We start from the raw sequence: 25,976 nt of genomic DNA on the forward strand, positions 1-25,976 counted from the left end.
AAGTATGTCAATCAAAAAAATCAGCTGATTTTAAATTTGGAATTTAATTCGAAGTCTGGTAATATTTAAGGAAAAATTTTGAATTTAGTTTCTAAGCACAGTTTACAGCCCTATCATGCACCTTAAGTCATTTATATATTTTTAACTGGGAATCATGTAATAAAAAAGGGATATTTAATAAATTTCCTTTAAGGCTTTAAAAAGATGAGAATTGTTTTTTTAAATATACAAATATTTACAAATACTTAAAATATCTGTATTTCTTTCTGCTTAACTTTAGTCTTGGTCCATTTTACACTGTTGCATTTTGGTGCATTCACGTCATGTCGGAATTGCTGTAATTACGAGATGGCAAATCGGAGTTTCTACTCAGAGCCGTTCACGTCCTAGGACATTGTAAGTAATTCATTTATATTGCAACACATCAAATGCCAAAATGGCTTTGTTGTTTTGCTGCCTTCATGTGCTATTGGAATTATCCCACTTCCCACTTCTGAAGCGGTAATTATGAATATGTCGTGTTCACGTGCCTTATTGTCGGAAAGAACAGGAAACATGAACGACGCCAGGTTCATTCATATATATTTCTTGAGGAACTTTTATTTTGACACCATAATACATATCACTCAGCTTCCTGACGATAATGGAATTTTGGTCAAATACAAGCTATTTGCACGGTGTAAAAAATTTACAACATGCATAGAATAGTTGCTGATATACATAAATAAATGTTATCTATTTTGAACAATTAGCTGTATATAGAAAAATGAACAAAACCTGTCATTCACTACAGAAACTGTACTCTCCTCTGCCATGTTGAAAGTTTAGAACTCCTCCCATATCGGCAACTCGGGGAGCAAAATTATCTCTGACTTTCCCAGTCATAATTACAACTTGAGGGGTAATTCATGTGCAACTTCCGAGTGGGAAAGTCGTATTTACGATAATTCTGATAGCACGTGAAGGCAGCAGTACTAAGAGTAAAATGTATCACCTCATAAATTTACCTCTATTTGTTTTTTCTAAATGTTTCAGAACAAAAAGAAATGATCCAGGAATCAATGGCATAATAAAATAGTATATTAAACAGAAATATGTTCACTACCTTCAACTGTTGAGGCTGCCGCCATATTGGTTCTTTTCACATAACGTCACGACTGTCAAGTCAGAGCTTTCATAGACTTCAGAGTTTACAACTTATAACGAGCTCTACAAAGACGTGAACGCTGTTTACAATTCTGAATCTTCATCTTCACAGAAATAGAGTAATCGGGCATCTCCTCCTCTGTCATTTTTGCGGGAGTTTCGCGTGAACACAGATGGTGCGAGCATCAGAGCTCTTCAGAAGTGGTTAATCTCTTCTGACTGCAGTCTTTGGTATGGCTCATTGAGATGGCTAAATTTCAATTGAATAAGACATACAAATGTGCCATTAATGGCATTTATATATTTACTTAAAATTACCTTATTTTGACAGTAGAATATGATTGGAATATATTATTTAAAGTGCACAATAATCACAGTTATCTCAAATAACCAACGTTTGATCAAATAAGCGGAATCAGACGATTTAATAATCAAACCGAGCTGGGATAATAGAATAAAAATGCCACACTTCACCTTAAAGTGCTTGATTTTACATCATTCTGAATTACTTAAACAATTAAGAAAGATAAGTGTGTTGTCTAGCTGATGCCAATGAAATCGCAATTCAAGGCCTGACATTCAGGCAAAATCTTTTCATCACATCCTTATAAATGTTGATTTGTTCTCATTTCTACTTGTTTGTATTTATCACACATTGTGATCAGGCTGTGACGATTCAAAGTCGAGAAAGAGGGGGAAGACAGGGAGGGACAACAAAGACAAAAGGTGAGGTGAATGACATCCCTCCATCTCCCTATGGTCCTAATTTCATTTGGACCCCCACTGTCACCCACCTTCAAACCACAACCACTAATCTGCTGGTGTCCCCTGGCTCATTCCTGCCATGTGACTCTAAATCTAGTTTTACCAGGGACAGGATATGAGAAAGGCAAAAGGTGAATGAGTGAGACAGAATGTCCAATTCTTCTTCCTGGCTGTACGTTCATCGCAACAAAACATTTTTTCCATCTTAAAATCATGATTCAGATACACTTGCTAAGACATACTAAATGTTAAGAAAAGCTGCAATTTAAGCAATCTATTTACAACAATGGTTTGTACAATGTCCAATGGGGATGATGTACATTGACAGCCCTTAAGATTCAGATAATGTGGAAAACAGAAGGCTAAAAATGAAATGCTGACTATGGTTCCCCGTCTGTCGCTCACTTCGATGCTGTGTCGAAGAAGCGACACTAGGGGTCTCTCTTGAGAGCCTTTCGCATCTCTGATCTATGAGAAAAGGCCAATGAGTAATTGACAGACAGAATTTGCATGGCCCGCCCCTGGACATCCCGGAAAATAGTTCCTGGATGCAGTAGAGTGCTCTCCGCTCCTGATGGCCACAGGCGCTGTCTCGTGTGTCTGGGCAGCCATCACACCGAGGCAGCGTTTGTGGATGGCTCAAGTTCTCACTGCGAGAACATGACCATGACAACGTTGCGGTCGCAGCTTTCCTTCCTCAGAAGGACCGCCACTCCAGCCGCCCCATGCGTCGCTTCTTCTCCCCATGGGATTGAGGATGACCTGGCTGGCGATGGAGGCGATTTGGGGATGGCAGCGGGCTCGGTTTCGCCGGGTACGCCCCCGCGAACCACCCGTCCCCGGCACGCTCGTTGACTTCCATCCGGGCTTGAGACAACAGTGGCTCGCCTCACAGCCAGCCTGCCTATCCTCTTGAGCACCCTGAGCTGGATTAGCATCGGAGATAGGTCCGGCATCTGACGTGGATGACTCGACTGGGCTGCAGCCTTCGGGCCAGAGTGCCAGTCTGAGGCTGACACCCAGATGTCCGACATTATTGCCCGGGCCGCCGTCAGCGTGGGGCTGGACTTGAACCCTCCATCCTCCCCACAGCCTTCGCGGTTGGATGATTGGCTCCTCAGGACGAGTTTGTGGAGGACACCCTTCTCCACCCGTCACAAAGCCTCTCGCTCATCTGCTCTCACTACCCTCGATGGTGGAGCGGCCCATGGGTACACGGACGGTCCCCCAGGTGGACAGAGCGGTTGCGATCTACCTGTGCCCCGAGAATGCCGCCAATGCCTCTTTGTTGACCTCCAAAGCCTACAGCGCCACCGGACAGGCCGCTTCTGGCCTGCATGCCATGGCCCTCCTGCAAGTCCAACAGGCCAAGGCACTTAAAGATCTGCACTTGGGTAGTCCTGATCCCGATGTGCTGCAGGAACTGTGCTCAGCGACCAACCTTCGCGAAGGTCACTAGGGCAGGCGATGGCCACTCTTGTGTTTCAGGAACGACATCTATGGCTGAACCAGGTCGAGATGCGTGAAGTGGACAATGCACGCTTCCTCGAAGCACCTGTCTCCCAGTTCGGTCTTTTCGGCGACACCATCAAGGACTTCGCCCAGCAGTTCTCAGTGGTGAAGAAGCAGACGGAGCCTGGCGTCACGGGCCACACTCCATCTGCTTGCCGAGGGCGTCCTCCTGCGGCTTCCAAAAAACGCGCAGCTCCGCCTCAACCCGGACCCAGCTCTCAGCCCCTGCATCGAGCGCGCCGCAGGAAGCGCACGCCCCCCGTCTCACTTCAAGGACCCGGAAGGCTCCCAAGCGGTCCTGAGACGCCAGACCCAGAGACCAAGACGTTCGCTCCGGAGCTGGTAAGAAGACCACTCCGTCCCCGGTGGACGGCCGGGAGGAGAATCCTCAGTTGAATTTATTTCCTTGGCTGCACCCCCTTCAGGCTGCGGTACCCACATTCTCAATTAAAGAGCTATTTCCTTTGTCTCTTGGTCACCTAGCCCGCAAATGCCATTCTCACGCTTTCAGCCCCACGACTGTTCCCCGGCCGGCCGGTTCTGACGAGTCCAGAGGACGGGACCCCCTCCTCAGTCACTAACCTGACCCCTGTCGGGTGTGCAGAGAAAGGTAAGTGCTTCGAATCTTCCCTCAGCACCAGAGCCACGGGACGCCTCCCTACGCCACATTACCTGCTCCGCCCCGCTGCGTAGACCTGCCGGGTACGTCAAGAATAATCGTCTCGGAGATTCCCAATCCGTCACAATGGCTGGCCAGGACCATTCGACTCGGTTATGCACTCCAATTTTCCAGGCACCCCCCCTCTCCGCTTTACCGCAGTACACGGTGAAGATGCCAAATCTCTGCACGTGGAAATCGTGACTCACTTACTCAAAAACGCGATAGAGCCTGTCCCTCCAACCGAGATGAAGAAGGGTTTCTACAGCCCTTACTTCATCGTACACAAGAAAGTCGGCGGCTTACGACTGATCTTGGACTTGAAAGTTTTCAACCGGGCCTTGCACAAACTCCCGTTCAAAATGCTCACGCAAAAACACATTTTAACACATTTTAATTCTAGATTGGTTCGCAACGGTGGACCTGAAGGACGCGTACTTCCACGTCTCAATATTGCCTCGACATTGACCCTTTCTATGGTTCGTGTTCGGCGACCAGGCATATCAGTACAAGGTCCTCCCCTTCGGCATGTCCCTGTCCCCTCACGTCTTTACGAAGCCCTCTGGGAAGAAGGCGTCTGCATACTCAACTACCTCAACGACTGGCTCATCCTGACCCACTCCCGAGAGTTACTATGCGCCCACAGGGCCCAGGTGCTCAGGCACCTCAGTCGTTTAGGGCTTCAGATCAACTGGGAAAAGAGCAAGCTCACCCCAGTTCAGAGCATCTCTTTTCTCGGCATGGAGTTAGACTCAGTCAAAATGTCAGCGCGCCTCCCCAACAAGCCCACGCAGTCAGTGCTGAAATGCCTCGCCGCCTTCAGGCCGGGCACAGTGGTCCCTTGAAAACATTTCCAGAGGCTCCAGGGGCATATGGCGTCCTCCGCAGCGGTCACGGCGCTCGAGGTTGATGCATATGAGACCGCTTCAGCACTGGCTCCAGACTCAAGCATGGCACCGTGGCACGCACGTGTGGTTATCACCCCTGCCTACCGCCAAACGTTCAAACCCTGGACAAACCTAAACAGGAGTCCCCTTGCATCAGGTGTCCCGATATATCCTGGTCACCACAGACGCCTCCATATTGGGGTTGGGCACCGCGACCGGTCTACGTGCCCAAAGTTCCTACCACTCCCTTCAGGGACCAGGTAGTGAACCTGCAAGCGCTGCCCCGAGAGGAGGCAGGCCCAGCCCCTTCGTTGCTGTGTCCGGTACATGCTTTGCATATCTACTTGGACAGCACGCAGAGCTTTAGACGTTCTGAACAGCTCATTGTCTGCTTTGGTGGACAGCGGAAAGGGAACGCTGTCTCCAAACAGAGGCTTTCCCACTGGGTTGTTGAAGCCATTACATTGGCCTATCACACCCAGGCCATGCCCCCTCCCTTTGAAGGTCCGAGCACACTCAACAAGAAGTGTTGCGTCCTCATGGGCACTGGCCAAGGGCACCTCCCTAGCAGACATACGCAGAGCAGCAGGTTGGGCAACACCCAATACCTTTGCGAGATTTTACAATCTCAGGGTTGAGTTGGTTTCGTCCCATGTGTTTTCTCAGGTCCGAGCCGGTAGAACTCGGTACACGCTGACAAACTGACCGGGTGGACCGCTTGCACCTTGCAGCCTTTCCCACTGCTGAGGTAAAACCATGCACTCTTAACCCAGAAGATCCAACTAACTCGACTCCCTGGATGACTCCTACCTAGCCCTCTGGTCCGCGAATTCAGCAGAGGAATTCACAGACCAAATCCAATGTGGGTACTCAATCTACCCTGTACTGGAATAGGTGCTCCACAGGACGAGCTCCTACGTGGACTTATCCCCCTGTGTGTATTTTCCCGGTACGGTCCCCTTGCGAGCGGACTTGCGTCTCCCTTGGGTAGTTCCCACTGCCCCCTGGTCGCCGTGTCTGTAGCAACTCCTCCCTCCCAATGAGGCAGGATCTACCACTGCGCCACTTTCCACATGTGACCTAAAAACCCATATGATGCATTCACCACTCTTTACCTCCCCCAGTCTGAGCAGGTGTGGTCTTTCCCCCTGAAAGAATAGGAACTGGGAAAGATCGCCTTCCCCGATGCATATGATAGCGTTAAGATGGCCCCAGCTGCTTTAACTCCAAGCGAGAAACATAGAGAGAGGCCTTCTCCCATGCTTGGCACATCGCCTAGTTGGGGGTAAAGAACCAGAAGGCTTTGATGACTTTATGGGGTGTTGGGGAAGGGTACGTTCAGTCTGACACAGCCGGTAGCTTTGGCACGTAAAATACCTGCCCGCTCCTGTGTCAGCAGTACACGTACACTGCTCAGCGCATGCCGTGATTTAAATAGGACCCCTAGTGTCGCTTCTTCGACACAACGTCGAGGTGAGCGACAGACGGGGAACGTCTACATTACGGATGTAACCTCCATTCCCTGATGGAGGGAACGAGACTTTGTGTCCTCCCGGCCACGTCGCTGAACCGAGCCACTGTTGCGGCCGAACCTCTTTATCGGCTCCTCAGAAAAATCCTGAATGAAACGGACGCATTTCCCTCCCTTTATACCTGTATGTCCGGGGGCGGGACATGCAAATTCTGTCTGCGAAAGGCTCTCAAGAGAGACCCCTAGTGTCGCTTCTTCGAAACAACGTCTCGTTCCCTCCATCAGGGAACGGAGGTTACATCCATAACCTAGACGTTTTAGGACAAACAAATAAAATAAAACTAATCTTATAAATGGACAACAGGTAAAAAGAAATATACAAAAAACAAATGTATTTTAAGACCCCTTTAAGACAGACAGACACACAAACACACACACACACACACACACACACACACACAAAAGAAAAACATCCATGAGCATTACCGCTTTTTAAACCTGATATAGACACCTGTCATTTACAGCTTAAGGTTGACCATTAGATTGTTTACTACAATGTCTGATAAAAGCACCCTTTCCAGTAATAAAAATTGATTTATAACTTTCACTGCCTCGTTACTGAAGCTTGCTTGGTGAATCATAATATTTTCAGTGAACTAGAGGAGGCAGTTTATGCTTAAACAAATACCAATCACATGACATGGGTTTAACCACTGCAATTAGTAAAAGGTATGGCGCAAACCTCAGACCCAAGTTTATGAACTGCATGCTGGTTCACATTCACTGGTGCTTAATTTTAGAGAAGCAGCTAGTCAGTTTGAGGGCGTATGGCTCAACAAAGATTAACATAATCTTTTCCACAGCATAAGTCTGAAGGTTTGCTATCAGAGCCTAAATACCTTCAGTACATTTTGAACTGCAAAAAGCTCTGAAAAAAATTACTTTTATTTCTCAGTGTCCTGGCATTAAACAATTTTTCTAGAAGCTAAAACATTGCAATAGAATGCATCTTGAATTAAAGGTGAAGTATTTACTCTCTACTCTCTGCGATACTATGAGCATCAAAAGTAAATGCAAAAAGGAAGGTTTCTCAAACACTCCCTACATCAGCCATTGGTTGTGGCAAAGAGATAGTCCCGCCCCAAAACTCACGCCATTGGTTGAGCCAATGTTGCTGTGTCAGGCTAGTAAAACCCAGAGCAATATTTTGTTAGCACCAAAGCGTTTACACTTTTTGAGGGAAATTAGCCAACGAATGGCCTACTCACATTTGTCTCAGCATATTAAGCAGGGATAGGATATTAAAAATGACACACTTCACCTTTAACATACTTTTAAAACTTAAAAAATACAACTTCACCCATATATTTTTTTTTTATTCAAACAGTGATACTTCACATTGAAAAAAATGCTCTGAGTCAACCACCATTTGGAACAGAACAGCCCGTAACTTGCTAAAGAAGGTGTGTCTGCTTTGGCAGTTTCTCTGAATGAATTGAAGGGCCAGAGTTCACATGTGATGTACCTTTATTTGATCAGTGTGCCCCCAAGTAGACTGATAAAAGTACACAAAAGGAATTGCTCTAAAGGCCTGGCCTTTTAGTGAACAATTAGTCCATATAGAAAACAAATGCTGCTGGTAAAATAAGTAGAGTGAATTACCATAAACAAAGAGCTTGATTAAGGACAAGGAGCAAAAAACAGTGGCAGTGTTCCACAAATTCATGTTCAGGACTACTATTTCCGGCAAGATTCGGAACTGCGGATCGACTGGACACTTTACTAATAGTGTATTAATAGTACATACTCTGAGCGATATCGGATGCAGAGTTTACTGTATTTTACCATTGTCCGTGGCAACCAAGCACATTTGTTACATTCTTGCGTTCAAAACATTTGATGGAGCGCAAATTCAATCTAAGGTATCTCAAGATGTGTTCTAAGTATTAAAATATATTTAATATGACACAGTGACCTAAACATTTTATGTTTGTGATGCTACACAAGCATGTCTGACGCTTGTTGAAATTGAGCTAATTTTACAACTTGGTTGCCATGACAATGTCAACAATCCGTAAAGCAACTTTAAAAACGACTACTTAAAACTCATATATTATTTGAGCTGTAAAGTTGTTTAACAGAAAAATTTATGTAAGTGCTTTTATAAAATTATAAGATTCAAATTTCTGTCTTTAAACCCTCCAGAAATTGGCCCCATTCACTTCCATTATAATTGTCTCACTGTAACTTAGATTTTTGATTTTTTCAAAGAAAAGGAGGGAGTCAAAATTTTTGTGGTAATCAACATTATGCCACAAATGCTGTCGATTGTTCGTAACTTGTTTTGAACCCATGATATTCCTTTAATATTTTATCTACTTATTTGGTACGTAGCCGTGTAATAAGCAAAATACAGTAAGCTGGTCATTATCAATAAACCCCTGGACTGGCTGTGCATGATCCCTTACTTAATGAGGCTCCTACTAATGCAGACTCATCCATATGTAGGTTTAATATGGTCACAGCCCTGTCTCATATTTGTGAAATAAAACAATTTCCCTACTTTAATATACCACACAGACATTTAAAGCCTGTCTATACAGTATAGGGACAGCCATGGCAAACTTACAAAGGGATCTTCACTTTCATGAGGTGACAAATCTCATTCTTCACATTTTATCTGTTAAAGATTAATTGATAATATCTAATCCTAAAATCCAGAATGCTCTACACTGTTGGCAAGTCATTATCCTCCCCCACTCCTTTAAGCCCTGAGGCAAGACAGACTTATTCTACTTCAGCAAAATGTGTTATATGACATAATGTCTGGAGACATTACCCATTTTGTCAAGCACCATTATGCATTTTTCTTTACTATAATCATAAAACTGAATTTGACATTTGTTGCGTCACTTGCTTGTAGACAGTGTTAGGCTTGATGGATTGGCCTGTATGTTTACACAAAATTATATTTTTAGAACATTTTCAGCAACCAAGCCTTTGGCAATGTTTGGTCTTTAGTGATGTTGGCATGAAAATATAGGATATTGCGGTATTGCTAAAGGCATCAACACTTATTTATTGCAGTAATTAATAAGCCTGGATAGTCCTTTTGATTTCTATTTTAACAGTATGTTGTCCATCATCTGGTATGTAAGATACTGTAAGCTTATTAAAGTCTGATAGTTAATTACATATACAGAAAGTGTTTGTAATCGATTTAAGATTGCGATGAACGATAAGTTAGTGCTTTTTTGAGTTTAGCTTGAATGCCTGCTATCAGTAATGTGTGTAATTTGAAATTTAATTTTACAATGATAGACTGAAATCAAGCAGCCAAAAAAAGGGTGAATCTAAAATAAGATACATATTGCAGAGTTACAAATAATTCCTACTAGTTGAAGCTTAAACTTATATTATCTGTACTTTCAACAATATTGTACACACTTTTAATACATGTACAAGCTCTAAATACCAGCTTGGCCAAAACTTTTAAATAACAAATAATTTAAAGTTTAAACTTTTTTATTTTTACTGCGTTACAACTCAATTGTTTTAAAACCAGCTGCGGTGTTTAGTCAGACAGGTAGCAGACTTATCTGACACCAGATGTGAACCTGTTAACCACAGCTGCAAATGGAGCGAATGTTTTGCTGCTGTAGGAAGAGACTATCAGACAGGAAACCACACAGCAAATTTAACTTACACAGCAGCATATGTTTGGTTTGATTTTATACTGACATTTTTAATTGAACATTTAACACAGTACTCCAACAGTGATGTTAAAGAAGCAGTTCTGCTGCATCTGGTAAATTCATCAAAGGTGGTGGTGGTGGTGGTGGGGGCAAACAGGGTACTAGGGTAGGAGTGTGTGAAACTGATGACCTTAGTTTAGGCCACAGGAAAAAGTCCCTAAACACAAGATTTCCTTGTGTATCAATGAGTCAGAGGCACAGAAGGACTGAGCCAGTTCTGTATGTGTTGACCAAGATGATGAATGACAGTCTAATTAGTATCATCGAGACTCATTGAGAACTATCTTGGTTCTCAAATTGTCTTTGGTCAGTTAACATCAAGAGGACCTCTGAATGGTTTATGTGTGCATAAATCTGTAAGGCAGGGTAAATACAGCCATTTATAAATATGTAAAAACATTACAACTGATTCTAAAAGGTAAAGTGTGTATACTGAAGGACATTTATCTTTCTCATTTGTTTAAGTGAATTATTTCATAATAACAACATACATTTTATGTGCTCCCTTCTAATTATTACAGTTAAGCAGACAGATGCATTGCTTGAACCTCTTGCCTTTTCTGAGGCTTAATGGAATATTCCGGGTTCAAAACAAGTAAAGCTCAATCGACAGCATCTGTGGCATATAAATGAATACCACAAAAATGTATTATGACACGTCCCTCCTTTTCTTAAAAAAAGTAGAAATGGAGCTTACAGTGAGGCACTTACAATGGAAGTGAATGAATGGGGATGATTTTTGGAGGGTTTAAAAGCAAATGTAAAGCTTATAATTTTATAAAAGCATATGTATTTTATTATTTTAGCTGTAAAGTTCAAATGTACATTTTACAGTAATTTTAGGGTTTGTTTTCCTCCCTCTTTGAGCGAGGCGGGTTTTTACAGCCGCTATTTTCTCGTCCCAAAAAAGGACGGTGGCCTTCGCCCCATCCTGGATCTCAGACATCTGAACAAAGCGTTAATGATTCGCTCGTTCAGAATGTTAACAACCAAACATATCCTCGCGCAAGTTCGCCACGGGGATTGGTTTCTATCAGTGGATTTGAAATACGCTTACTTTCACATCCCGATAGCGCCTCACCACAGGCCCTTTCTGAGGTTCGCTTTCAAGGGACAGTCATACCAGTACACAGTACTACCATTCGGCCTATCATTGGCCCCCGTACATTCACGAAATGTATGGATGCGGCACTTTCCCCCCTGAGACAGCGGGGAGTGCGGATACTGAATTACCTCGACGATTGGCTAATCATAGCACAATCAGAGGTTCAGTTAATGACACACAGATCTTGGACTATCAGCCAAGACGCGCACGCCCCCGTCAAACGATTTCAGAGAATGCTCAGTCTCATGGCCTCGGCATCAGCTGTACTCCAGCTAGGATTGTTGCACATGCGTCCTCTCCAGCGCTGGCTCAAGAGCCGTGTCCCCACTCACGCGTGGCGCTCGGGACACTTTTTGATCAGAGCGAATCACGGCTGTATAAAAGCCCTGACGCCCTGGAAAGCCATAAACTGGTATCAAACCGGCGTGAGTCTGGGCGTGAATACGCGGAGAAAAATGATCACGACAGATGCCTCCAAAATAGGATGGGGGGCCCTTTACGAGGGCAGGCCTGTTTCCGGCTTTTGGTCAAACCCGGAAAAGCGCCTACACATAAACTGTCTGGAAATGAAAGCGGTCGCCTTGGCTCTCAGAGCCCTGCTTCCGTACCTGCAAAACGAACACGTCCTGATCCGAACGGACAACATGACGGTAGTTTTGTATATAAATCGCCAAGGTGGACTCAGGTCGAGCTCCCTGCACTCTATGGCCAGGGAGCTCATCCTCTGGTCACAACACCACCTGCGCTCGCTAAGGGCAGCGCACATGCCAGGCGTCCTGAACCAAGGAGCGGACATGCTATCCAGAGACAAAGTTCTCCCAGGAGAATGGTCTCTCCACCCTCTGACGGTTCAATGGTTATGGCGAACCTTTGGCGAGGCAGAGGTCGACCTCTTCGCCTCCAAGGAGAACGCGCACTGCCCTCTCTTCTTCTCAAAAAAGCACGGACACGCTCGCCCAAGTTTGGCCGAGCCGCCCCTTGTATGCTTTTCCCCTGATCGCGATGCTGCCTCAGGTCATCAGTCGGATCAGGGAGGTGAAATGTGCAGTGCTCCTGGTAGCCCCACCCTGGTAAAACCAGACGTGGTTTCCAGAGCTGGTACAGATGATGCAATCTGCCCCATGGCCGATTCCGCTGAGGCAAGACCTCCTCGGACAGGCCAGCGGGATGATTCTTCATCCCCGCCCCGATCTGTGGGCCCTCCATGCATGGCCCCTCAACGAGTTCCCGAGAACCTCCCCAGTGGAGTTCTGAAAACCATTACTGAGGCGCGAGCCCCCTCTACGAGGCTCTTGTATGTCCAAAAGTGGAAAGTGTTCAGTGATTGGTGTGATACCAAGAGCTTGAACCCCAAAACGTGCGAGATACCAAGTGTACTCGCCTTTTTGCAGGAGCTGCTGGAGGCGGGCCACACACCCTCCATGCTCAAAGTCTATGTGGCTGCCATAGCGGCCACACAATCCTGATAAAGGACATTCATTAGGAAAAAAACAACGATCTGATCGCTCGCTTCCTAAGAGGCTTAGGAGGATGAACCCTCCTCGCCCACCTTCGGTGCCGATCTGGGACCTGGCCACGGTCCTGGACGCACTCAAAGGTGCCCCGTTCGAACCTCTCCGAACCATGCACCTCAAGCAGCTCTCGCTCAAAACCACGCTCTTGCTGGCACTCGCTTCAGTTAAAAGAGTGGGCGACCTGCACGCGCTGTCATCAAGCGCTGCTTGCCTGGAATTTGGACCTAACGACTGCAGAGTTGTCCTTAGGCCAAAGCACGGGTATATTCCTAAGGTGCTCTCTACACCCTTCAGAGCACAGGTGATATCTCTGGCAGCGCTATCATCCTCAGCAGATGAAGGTGATGCAAATTTACTCTGCCCGGTCAGGGCGCTAAGAGTATATTTGGAACGTTCTGCCCTGTTCAGACAGACGGAACAATTATTCGTATGCTTTGGCGGCCGAACTAAGGGTCTCGCTGTCTCAAAGCAACGAATATCGCGCTGGATAGTGAATGCTATAGCGCTAGCTTATGGAGCCAAGGGCCTTCAATGCCCCTTAGGCGTCAGAGCTCACTCTACGAGGAGCATGGCCTCCTCGTGGGCATTGTCGAGTGGGATACCCATTGAAGATATTTGTGCGGCGACAGGCTGGGCCTCGCCTTCGACATTTATCAGGTTTTATAACCTACAGGTCCCCTCACTGCATTCCAACATTCTATCAGTCTGACTGTGGAATGAACTGGAGTATGTATATGCTGGGCATCATCTCCTCCCTTATAAGGTCCGTCTCTGACAGACTTAGAGGGTTTATTATGCGTACCAGTACGCAAAAGCTCAGTACATGAGATATGTGCTTGTGTTTGTACAAGGAGCGCCCCACCTTGAAGGCAAGGGCGCCCTGTCATACCCCACTATATAGCTCGCCGCTGGCCAGCTCATGGAATATCACTTTGCTTTAAGGCTCAGGCACCTGCCTCTGGCTTTATAGAGCGAAGTCAGCATGCACGGCGTTTTACATGGTGTTCCCATAGCGTAAGCTACTTACGCAATAGGAGAGACCTCACGATAGGGAACGACTCGGTTACTAACGTAACCTCGGGTCCCTGAGAGGAGGGAACGACTATTGCGGGACGTTCATTATATAGCCCTCATATGCTAATTTCAGCAGGCTCTGAGCGCGCGAATGCGGGACGCGCCCCCATTGGTCGCGCATTCTAAGTCGCCCCGTCACTGGTTCGAGCAGTTGCCGCAGCACAGCCAATGACAGAGCTGCCTCGCTCATCACTGTCTGCTGTGCAGCTGCAATGCGTTTTACATAAAGACTTCAATATTTCTCGAGAAACTGAGTTTTCCCATAGCGTAAGCTACTTACGCAATAGTCGTTCCCTCCTCTCAGGGAACCGAGGTTACGTTAGTAACAGAGTCGTTTTGTGTTCCTTGCCACAGTCGCCTTCAGCTTGCTCTCAGGGGTTCTAAATACAAATATTATATAATAATTTAAATTCTAAACACATTTTACAATCATATTTAATCAAGCTACACAATGATTACTGTAAGGCTTTATAGATATTACAGTTTTGTTTTTGATTTGTTTTTTTAAATGCATGATTTCCTGTAAAGCTGCTTTGAAACAATATGTGTTGTGAAAAGTGCTATACAAATAAAATGGACTTGACTAGATGACATATAGCTAGCAATTAACATGCTTCAGCAATAAGGATTCAAAGCCACACAGAGGCAAAAAGCCACAAAAAACAAAACCACAAAAAATAATTTCTTTCCATCATGATTTATGGTGGATTTGCTCAAATGCCATTTTGGTTTTTTCAAACCAAAGTTGGACTGTATTGGTAGGGCATTACATCCCTCAAAGAAAGCCTTGTACGCAAACCAATATGGGTGTCACTACTGTAGAACTACATGCACTGTCATGCTCAATCATATTTTGTGCTGCATCTGCAAAGGTGGTGTGGCAGCGGGGGCGTGGTCAAGCGCCCGTCCGGGAGAGAAAAGCGGTAAGGGCGCTCACACCTGAGCTAAAATGATGACTAACACCTGTCTCTAATTTCAGTAACATGAGGAGAGCGGCATAAAAGGGCAGCAGTGACGGAGCATGGGAGTGACAACCCGTCCAAGAGAAAAAAGCCCAGAACCAGAGAGTGTGAGAGAAAAAATAAAAGCTTACCCCTTAAGCAGAGACTTGTTTCCGTCCCTTCCTTTGGGCGCGTGTCACATTGGTGCAGAAACCCGGGACATTTTTTATTTTTTTTTGGTTATGGAACAAGGTCGCCCCATAGAGTCCTCCCAGCTGGCGGAAATCCTCCAGTCCCTCGCCACCCTCCATCAAGGCCACCAACAATCCCTGCTTGAGCTCCGCCAGGATCAAGATCGGCGGTTTTTCGATATCATGCGGGCTCAGGCAGAGGACCGACTTGCTATCCGGAGCCTCCTCAGCCAGGAGGCTGCGTCGGCCCCAGCCGCGACCCCGGACATTCGCGCTACGCTGCCCCCGCCCACGTTACAGAAGATGGGGGTAGCAGATGATCCGGAGGCCTTCCTCGACCTATTTGAGAAGACGGCTGACATCTGGGGCTGGCCGCCCGAACAGTGGGCAGCCCGTCTAATTCCTCTCCTGTCCGGGGAAGCACAACTCGCGGCACAACAACTGCTGGCGACTAACCTCCTGGCTTACTCTGACCTAAAGAGGGCCATTCTGCAACGGGTTGGTCGGAGCCCGGAGGAGAATCACCAGCTCTTCCGGAGCATGAAGCTGGAGAAATCCGACCGCCCATTTGCGTTTGCTCAATGGCTCCGGGACGCCTGTCGGCGGTGGCTGCTCGCGGGGGACCGCGACGTCGAGGGAGTCATCGATCAGGTGGTACTGGAGCAATTTGCGCAACGACTGCCCAGGAGAACGGCGGAATGGGTCCAGTGCCACCGCCCGGCGTCGCTGGAGGCAGCTGTCCAGCTCGCGGAGGACCACTTGGCGGCGATACCGAGGGCGGATGAGCCCTCCCTCTCTCTCTCCCCTTCCCCTGTGTCTTCCCCTGCCTCTCCCCCTGCTCCCTCTCGCTCTGCTCTCTCCCCAGGGCCCGTTCCTGCCCCCGCAGGCGTGGAGGATACACCAGGCCAGCTTCCCGGCCGTGGGAGAACCCACCTAACCCTTCTCCGCCCTTCAGCCGCTCTCCTCCTCAGGTGGTAGCGCCCGCCAGCACGGGTGCGGCCGTGGCGCCTGGGCCGGTCTGCTGGAAGTGCGGAGACCCGACCACTTCCGGGATCAGTGTCCGCTGATGGAGGTGGGGACGGTGGTGCGGGTCTCCGATGTCCCGCAGGCTGCCCCCGGTCGGGCTGGAGCGCACCGGGTCCCGTAAGGATCCAGGGGTACATACCAAGCATTGATGGATACCGGCTGTAATCAGACCACCATCCACCAACGCTTGGTTCAACCCGGGCTTTGGGCACAGCTAAACGGGTGAGGGTGAGGTGTGTGCATGGGGATATTCACAAGTACCCCATGGTGACTTTAGCAATCAAATTCGGGAGAAAAACATAGTGTGGAGGCAGCGGTTAGTTCCCGCCTCACCCATCCGCTAATCTTGGGTACTGATTGGCCGAATTTTAGAAATGTATTAGAGGGAGTTTGTGCGGATGGGTCCTGCATGAAAGTGAAGAGGTGTGTGATGTGCGATGCTTTGGCAGGGGAAGCGGAGCCGGGCCGCCCTCGGCTGCTCCGAAGTGATGAGGGAAGGGGCGAGGGGTCACCCCTCCTCTCAGGGAGTTCCCTGAGGGGGACTTCCCTTGGAGCAGTCGCGGATGAAACCCTTAAGCACGCTTTTGACCAAGTGAGAGTAATCGATGGTCAACAACTCCGCCGGTGTCGCCATTTCATATCCGTATTTTTCAGCTTATTAAAGATAGGTTATATAGAGTGACGCAGGACGCTCAAACAAAGGAGGAAGTGACACAATTGTTGATCCCACGGAGCCGCCGGAAATGGTTTTCCAGGCGGCTCACTATAATCCTATGGCCGGTCACCTAGGGGAACGGAAAACACTTTTCCGCCTAATAGCCCGCTTCTATTGGCCGGGCATTGGCGGCGACGCCCGCAGGTGGTGTGCGGCGCGTCGCGAATGTCAGCTGGTAAACCCACCGCCACCCCAAAAGCGCTTTTGCGCTCCTTCCGTTGATCGAGGTTCCCTTCGAGAGAATGGGAATGGACCTCGCCGGGCCATTAGAACGGACGCCACGCGGACATCGCTTTGTGTTAGTCCTGGTGGATTACGCAACGCGATATCCGAAGCAGTGCCTCTGAGCAACATCTCAGCACGTAGTGTTGCAGGGCACTCTTCAAGATAATCTCCCGGTGGGGTTCCGAAAGAAATCCTCACCGACCAAGGCACTACGTTTATGTCACGTAACACTTCGCGAACTTTACTGAACTATTGGGCATTAAGTCGATTCAAGCACTAGCGTGTACCATCCGCAGACGGATGGACTGGTGGAACGATTTAATAAAACACTCAAAAATATGATTCGTAAATTCGCGCACGAAGACGCTTAGGAATTGGGATAAGTGGCTGGACCCCCTGTTATTCGCGAGTACGAGAGGTCCCGCAAGCCTCCACAGGATTTTCCCCGCTTGAGCTGTTGTACGGGCGACGCCCACGCTGGGTCGCTCGACGTCATCCGTGAAGCTTGGGAGGAGGGACCTTCTAATGCTAAAAATGAAATTCAATACGTTCTTGATCTTCGAGCAAAACTCCACACACTGGGGCAATTAACACAGGAGAATTTGCTCCGGCTCAAGAACGCCAGCCGGGCTGTATGACAGGGATGCTCAGCTACGAGAATTTGCACCGGAGATAAAGTACTTGTACTACTCCCAACATCGAAGCTCGAAATTACTCGCCAAGTGGCAAGGACCCTTTGTGGTCACACGACGAGTTGGGGATCTCGATTATGAGGTTAAACGTACCGATAGAGGGGCGCTACAAATATATCACCTCAACCTCCTGAAATTGTGGAGGGAAGAGGCAGCCTCTGTGACGCTGGCAACGGTAGTTCCGAGAGGGCGGAGCTCGGTCCGGAGGTAAACAAAGCCCGCAATCCTAACGCCCGGTTCCTTGTGGAGACCACCTCTCCCCACGCCAACTCACAGAGGTTTCCGAACTACAAAAGGAGTTTGCAGACGTGTTCTCTCCCTACCGGGCCGCACAGACATCATACAACACCACATCGAGACCGAAGCCGGGCGTAGTGGTACGCTGTCGCCTCTATCGCTTGCCCGAACATAAAAAGAAAATAGTTCGGAAGAATTGGACGCGATGCTTGACATGGGAGTAATAGAAGAATCTCACAGCGATTGGTCCAGCCCGGTCGTCCTTGTTCCCAAGAGCGACGGGTCTGTACGCTTCTGTGTGGATTATAGAAAAGTCAACGCGGTGTCTAAATTTGACGCATACCCAATGCCCCGTGTTGATGAACTGCTCGATCGGTTAGGTACTGCTCGGTTTTATTCGACCTTGGATCTAACGAAGGGATATTGGCAGATCCCCTTGACACCAATATCCGTGAAAACGCCTTCACCACGCCGCTCGGATTACACCAATTCGTGACGCTTCCTTTCGGTTTGTTCGGGGCACCAGCCACGCTTCAGCCTCATGGATAGGATCCTCAGACCGCATACTGCTTACGCCGCTGCCTATCTAGATGATATCATCATTTATAGCAATGATTGGCAGCTGCACTTACAACATTTGAGGGCCGTCCTGAGATCGCTGCGGCGGGCGGGCTCACGGCAAACCCGAAAAAGTGCGCGGTTGAGCGGTGGAGGTACGGTATCTGGGGTTCCACTTGGGTCATGGCCAGGTGCGTCCCCAAATTGACAAGACCGCAGGCGATTGCGACTTGCCCTAGACCCAAGACCAAAAAGGGGGTGAGGCAGTTCCTGGGGCTGGCTGGCTATTACAGACGGTTTGTACCTAATTATTCGGATGTCACCAGCCCGCTGACTGACCTTACTAAAAAGGGGGCTCCCGATCCGGTCCAATGGTCGGAGCAGTGCCAACAGGCGTTTACACAGATTAAAGCTGCACTTTGTGGGGGCCGCTTTGCATGCACCTGACTTCTCTCTCCTTTTGTTTTGCAGACGGACGCTTCAGACAGAGGGTTGGGGGCCGTACTCACGCAGGTGGTGGAGGGAGAGGAGCCCGGTGCTGTACATTAGTCGGAAGCTCTCCTTGAGGGAGACTAAGTACAGCACCGAGAGAAGGAATGTCTGGCCATCAAGTGGGCGGTCCTCACCCTCCGATACTACCTGCTGGGGCGGGCCTTCACCTTCTGCTCGGATCATGCCCCACTGCAGTGGCTCCACCGCGATGAAAGATACTAACGCCCGGATCACCCGTTGGTATCTGGCCCTCCAGCCTTTTAAGTTCAAGGTGGTCCACAGACCGGGGTGCAGATGGCTGCCGCTGACTTCCTCTCCAGAAATGGGGGAGTGGTAGGCAAGCCGGATGACGCCCCGGCCTGAGTCGGGCGGTGGGGGTATGTGGCAGCGGGGGCGTGGTCAAGCGCCCGTCCGGGAGAGAAAAGCGGTAAGGGCGCTCACACCTGAGCTAAAATGATGACTAACACCTGTCTCTAATTTCAGTAACATGAGGAGAGCGGCATAAAAGGGCAGCAGTGACGGAGCATGGGAGTGACAACCCGTCCAAGAGAAAAAAGCCCAGAACCAGAGAGTGTGAGAGAAAAAATAAAAGCTTACCCCTTAAGCAGAGACTTGTTTCCGTCCCTTCCTTTGGGCGCGTGTCACAGGTGGTTTCTTTGTACACCTGAGTTGGGATACGTATGATGTACTCATAGCAACGAACAAGTTTAGGAAGTAACACCATTGTTTTTTTACTATAAAATATCTTCTATCCCACACACACAAAAAACATGTTTTGTCGGGTACCTAAAAATGTGGTGTGGTCTAATAGGTCCTTTGACATGTATTCAGTTAGTCGATCAACTTGCGTACGCTGTCTTCATCTAACATTTAATAAGACAGTTTCACTAACGAACACTGCAAGTTTTTTTTTAGTTTTTTAGTTTTTTTGGAAACCCTCCTCCTTCCCAGCACCTAGATCTGGGTCTAGATCTGCTATATGGTCACTGTATGTTTGTCTTATCGTACAGCAGCATGTCTTACATGCTCGATACTGCATATCTTTTGTTTGTCTAATTGTGCAGCAGCAGCATATCCATATGGTAACACCGTTAGCCTGATTATTTACACTGCAGCTTCAGATGTAATAAACACTACAAAGTGAGCCATTTGTTGGTTGTTTTCTTTGAAAGTGTATATACACTGTGGCTCTGTGGTACTATATAAAAATTGCTCAGTTAGTTTGAACATCGCAGTCAGCCCAACACAACAATATTTATTCAACCAATGGCATGATATTGGGGCAGAGCTATTTGTGGGTGTTTGAGGGTGGAAAACTTGTTTGTTTAAAAAATATATTTTTTTTAGTGATGGTAGTGGCGCAGAAATTAAACACTTCACTTTTAAGTTGTTACACTGCTGATCCAGTAGCATGTTTTTTTTTTTCTGCACTGTAACCTGTGTCATATCCTTAGTTGTTATACTGATTACTTCTTCATTCGATATCGTTTTTTTAATGGCTGATGCCGATATCTAGAGAGCAGGGTGGCCGATAGGCAGATGCAATGCCGATATATAACGCAATTTAATAACATTGCTAAAAAAAAGAATAATAAACTCTTATTAAGCAATATATTTACTCAATTTCACACAAAACTTTAACTTTGTGAAAAATAATCAAAAAAATTATATTGTATTTTAATGGTAGATAGCAGTTTCTTCTGATTTCTGTTTAGTCATCCAATTTTTGTCATTTATTTGCACATGAAGAAATGGTTAATATATTAGGAAGAAGGAAATAACAGTAGCCTACACACAGTAGTCCAGCAACCATAGATGGCATGTCCACGTTAGCGATCGCATTTTCTCTGAATCAAATCAATTGTACATACAGTGCACAGTGAATAACACATTTACTCGTGAAGTGCTTTTAATTTGAAGTTGCACCAGAGACTATTTAGCAGAGATGGACCACTTCTATTAAAATGAATTGGAGAAATCAGAACGGCCAACTGCAGCCAATGGTCAACGGATGGAGATAGGAAGTCCTGGAAGAGCCAATAACCTTTTAGATACAGATATTACCTGTCAATCAACTCAAGATCTCATATGCGCATTAGCTAGAAAAGCTGGGAAAATGTTTTTTGGCATAATCTGAGGTAAAGAAGCATCATTTGTGAGATTTGTCAGATTTTACTGCTGATTTGAGATATGTTCTTTGATCATAACCTTGACTGACCGTTTAGGACATTTTGGGCTTTATCCAATGAAGTAGATAGAAGCTGCACTTTCATGACTGGAAATAGCCTCCCAAGAGCGTTTCAAACATGGCCGACAGTGGACTTACTTGCTAGAATGACTTTGGTTGCACTCACGCACTCGTGCGGGCGGATCCATCAAGCAGGAGCAATCTCCTGACCGTTTCAATGGCCTGGATCACCTGCTTGGATTGTCATCATGATTTGTGAATCAGAGGAACTTTTGATCCTAATCCTAAAGTTTTGATTCTGGCTGATAGAATATGCACTTCACAGGAAGATATTAGATGAACGCTCGATGGGAAGAAAACGCCAGATTTTGGTGAGGTTCATGAATTACATCTGTTTAAAAGAGTTATCTGCATGTTTGCAGACAATATAAAAAAGAAGTTGTATTTATATTTGCCTTTTATCATTAGAAAAGTTACAAGGAATTGTTGAGGAGAGACTGTTAGAATACGTGCTACAGAGGAAGATTTATGAGCGCTCCACAGGATGCTGGATCTGCTCAAGTTTTGTGAGGTTGGTTTTGTACATATTTAAATAAGATATGTGCATATTAGCACACAGTAAATATTATATTAGTTTTATTGATATTTGCCTTTTTATCATTAGACAGTTAAAGTTACATGGAACTGTTGAGGAGAGATATGGAGAATGAAACAGGCGAGGACTTTAATATTATGAGCTCAAACGCTTTTGCAGCGGCTCTGATATGCGGACCATTTAAATGAGACTGTATTGCACACCGGGCTATAATTGTAGTAACACGATGGCTCGTAACAACAAAATGAACCATGACTGGATTTTTACATGTGTCAGTCACTTCACATGCAAGCATACGATTTTCAATATTCCCTCAAGAAACAAAACGGCCAAAGGGGAAAAGTCAGAATATCAGACGATTTATCAGCCTATATTGGTCGACCACTATTCTTCATGAGGCTGGTTATGTAGGTCTTGCAGTACTCAGAACTCTGTAGTCAAGGACACTTTCATTCCCATTCATTTTGTGAGAGTCATAAATGATATGTCAACAACAAAGCAAGAACTACAAAGCAACAGTCATGTTGCTCAACAACAAATTTTTCTGTGGAACATACATACATTTAAAAAAATAAAGTGGTTTGTAGAGATACTTCTCTACAACAATAGGTAAGTGGTCAGTGTGTAAACCTCACAAGACTTAAACCAAAATGTACTTATTTTCAGAAATTTTCTTCCTTAATATTCAGTTATTAATTTTAATTACCATTCTCATTTTACAGCTGCCCAACAGTACCTATACTTGTATTTATCACTACTCTGTAGGACTCATTTGTTAATACTCTACTATCTCATTCTGCAATCAGCCTATATAGGTCAGTATTTTTAAAACTTTTTAAACTCATAGACTTCCATCCATTAGAGTTACAAATGTCTGATCCCATGATATTGGACCTATACAGATATAGAGAATACAATAAGCCTAAAGTGCAGCATTGCACTTTTCTTGTATATACCATAAATACTACTAAACATAAGTCAATGGGGTACATGACCTGCCCAACCCCATGTCACAGTAATGAGCTGTCTCATATCCTGAGTTCTCTTGTGAAATGGAGGTTAGCATGTTAATCATTCACCTGAGGAAATGGAGTTAATCCAATGCCACACCTTTTAAAAAAGAAATAATAACTTCCTTTCTTTGAACCCCCCTTCATAATTTTTCCAAGTTATTCAATATATATTTCACTTAGAATAAAATATATATAGTTTGGAATTTGCATCCTACAAGAATGCATACAAAAGCCTACGTTACAACTTTAAAGAGTGCATTACTTATAATCATTACTTATGAATCACTTAAAAGGTGCATATCCCATGACACTTGACCTGATGTCCGTTTATTAATAGTAAAACATACTTACAAGTATCGTTTCTCTCCCACAACCTGTTCATGAAGTGCAACTGAAAGTCCAAATAAACTCCCTGCAGTTTTTCCCTCTTTGACGACTGGAAACCTCACATCCAAGTTGAACGCGTGACAGCATTGAGGCGCGCACAGCATCAACACTAAGACAAACATGTTTTTATGGAGACCATGCTGATTAAATTCATTCATTGTTTCAAATGGTCTTTGTGGGACTTCAGTTCCGAGATCTTTTTGTTTGCCGAGACAGAAGGACAGATTGGAGTGAGAAGAACCTGTCAGGGTTTGAATCAGAGCAGATTTATCAGACGCCGTGAAATCATTGCGTTAGTCATTCTTCCGGGGTGTTCGCTTCAGTCAGTCATAAATTAAATCCTGACTGGAGGGCATTGAAATATTGAGTGCGCGGCCACTTTGATAGAGGACGGACTTACAGTGCACATGATAAACTACAAACTATAGTTCAACACTAGTTCAGTCATAATGTCGGAAAACTGCTAAGGGGACTTTTGAAGAGACTAAAGTGATGATTTGAACCAAACGCGTATTAGAAAATGAAAGTTAATTTTTAGTAGTTAGGGGCCGTTCACAAAGAATGTTTCCAATGTAAATGTGCGCTAGACCAACATCTGTGACCGTTGCGTCTAGCCTAGATAGCAATAAAGTGTGGGCCAAATCTGGTTTATTTTTGGTACTTCTGCTTTGGTTCTGGCAGAGAAATGGTAACGCCTTTGTGTGGAATAGCATTTAGCTGAAGTCTGGTTTGAGTCCTGATCAACCAAAATTAAGTGAGATTTGGGCTGCGTCTGGTTTGCCAAATGTAGAAAAAGACATGCTGTAATTGTGGCAAGAGTGTGGATAAACACAAGAAGACAAACTAACCCGATCTCATGAAAAGTCATACATAATTTACGAGTTGGCTATTTCGTATGGTTTTGATCGATGTTGTTTGCATAAACTGGTACGATTTAATCACATGCAAATTTCCAAATGTCTAGAGTGAGTTCCATACACAAGGCGTTAAAAGCATACTTAATATTATGCCCTAACCCAAACCCCTTATCTAAACTTAACCAATCAGTAGAGTGTGTAAACATAGCAGCTGTTGTGTGTGACAGAAGCAAGTAGTTGTCGCATATTAGATGGAAACGATGTACAGCTACGTCATTGGCTGTAGTGGAAGTCGTAGGAATTAAAACGAGTGCAGTGGCACGATATACAGATTAGCCAAATTTAAAAAAGTCGTACGGAACCTGATAATTTCACCGCGAGAGTGTGTTGAACACACATTCAGCTTTTTCTGGCTGGCTTGAGTCTGTTTACAAGAGACAAAAATCAGCTGATCATGTTAAACCTTTCAAAGCGTGCAGATTTTTTAAGGGTCTCGCGCAGGAGCGCCATGGTTTTAGACGCTGTGCCAAGTTATGGACCATTCACACTGAAAGCAGTTGTGCGTCTATCCGCTTTGTTTTATCATAATAATTTTTTTCCCAAAAAAAATCTATCAAATTGGCTTAGACAGACATCTTTGTCCGTTCCGACGCGTCTCACTGTTTTTCAGCATCTGGAGCAGGAGCACTTAGTTTTTAGATGCCATATCAAGTTTAAAAGAACTTCAACTTTTATAAATGCATGGGTGGTGTAATGTTGAAGAACACCAGAAAGTTCAACAAGGGCTGTTTAATTCAACAGGGAGCATTTACATTACTACCACAATTCTTATTAACAAACACACCGTAGCAACTTGGTACATTCAGTAGTCTTCATCTCTTACTCTCTCAACTAATACCTACTTTTCAACAGTGCCGCCTAGTGGTAGAATGTAGCATACATATAGCGATAGAACACAACATCTCCCTTTTCTGTTAAAGATTACACACATAAAATAAGTGTTAGCGGTAAAGAGCAGATCAAAATAAGGCAAGACTTTAGTTGTCTTATACTGTAGAACTAAACAAAATTATACCCATATTTCCTAAGTAGCATTAACACAGAATATTGTTAATAAAGTAACTTTACATAAGGCACATTAAACATGTAACAGTGCACCTAAGTGTAAACATAAGAATTACCCTTCACTTAACATATTAAAGGTGTCTAGGGCATAATCAGTAATACTCTAACTATAACAATCAACCATCGCAGTTTCTCATTTTCAAGTTACAGCATGACATAGTCCTTATACCACTTAGGCTTGTATTTGACACGTGGCTGTTCTTTATAGAGGTCAGGAATTACACGGTTGTTTGAGTGTGGCAGGCTAGATATGTCACATTCTTGTTCAGCCACAGAGGAAAAGAGAGCAAGGTGAGATGCATTCCAAATCTTCCCATCACTTAGTAAGAAAGAGTTTGGCCCCACTCTCATTCTCACAATTACTGGGTGAGTGAATCTGGGGTGTGCTTTAGGTACATGCTGAGGTTTTCTTATTCTCACTTTCTCTCCTGGTTTGAAAGAAGATCAGTTACACTGATGCTTCGTTTAGCATCAGTGAAACGCTTTATTATATGCTGCTGTCTATGGACTGCATCATGAACAAAAGCAGCCAGTGGTGATGTGGCAGACTGCAAGGGAAGAACATCCAGTTTGGTTCGCAATTTCCTTCCATAAATGAGTTCATGAGGTGAGGTGGAAGTTGCTGCATGGGGTGTTGCACGGTACACCTGAAGCCAGTTCAATGCAGTCTCTTTCCACGGCAGTGACTGTTTAATTGCGGTTTGAATGCAACTTCTGAGGACTTGATGGAATCTCTCAACAGCTCCATTAGCAGCTGGATAGTAGACTGATGTTTTGCTGTGAGATATACCTCGGTCCTGAAGAAACGCTGCAAAAGCTGCAGAAGTGAACCGTTGTCTGTGACAAT

The 25,976-nt window shown here is 45.6% G+C and overlaps 1 protein-coding gene across 1 annotated transcript in view; it reads right to left on the reverse strand.

Moving 5' to 3' along the window:
• LOC127652253 (integrin alpha-3-like) overlaps positions 1–23,397 on the reverse strand; it is a 60,893-nt gene extending 37,496 nt beyond the window's left edge. The window contains exon 1 of the mRNA XM_052138388.1: positions 23,112–23,397. Within this exon, the coding sequence (XP_051994348.1) occupies positions 23,112–23,305 (194 nt within the window). The 5' untranslated portion in view covers positions 23,306–23,397. The remainder of the gene's footprint in view (positions 1–23,111) is intronic.
• Positions 23,398–25,976: the final 2,579 nt, after the last annotated feature.

The sequence above is a fragment of the Xyrauchen texanus genome, chromosome 12 (genome assembly GCF_025860055.1).
Source record: "Xyrauchen texanus isolate HMW12.3.18 chromosome 12, RBS_HiC_50CHRs, whole genome shotgun sequence".
NCBI classification, from domain to species: domain Eukaryota; kingdom Metazoa; phylum Chordata; class Actinopteri; order Cypriniformes; family Catostomidae; genus Xyrauchen; species Xyrauchen texanus.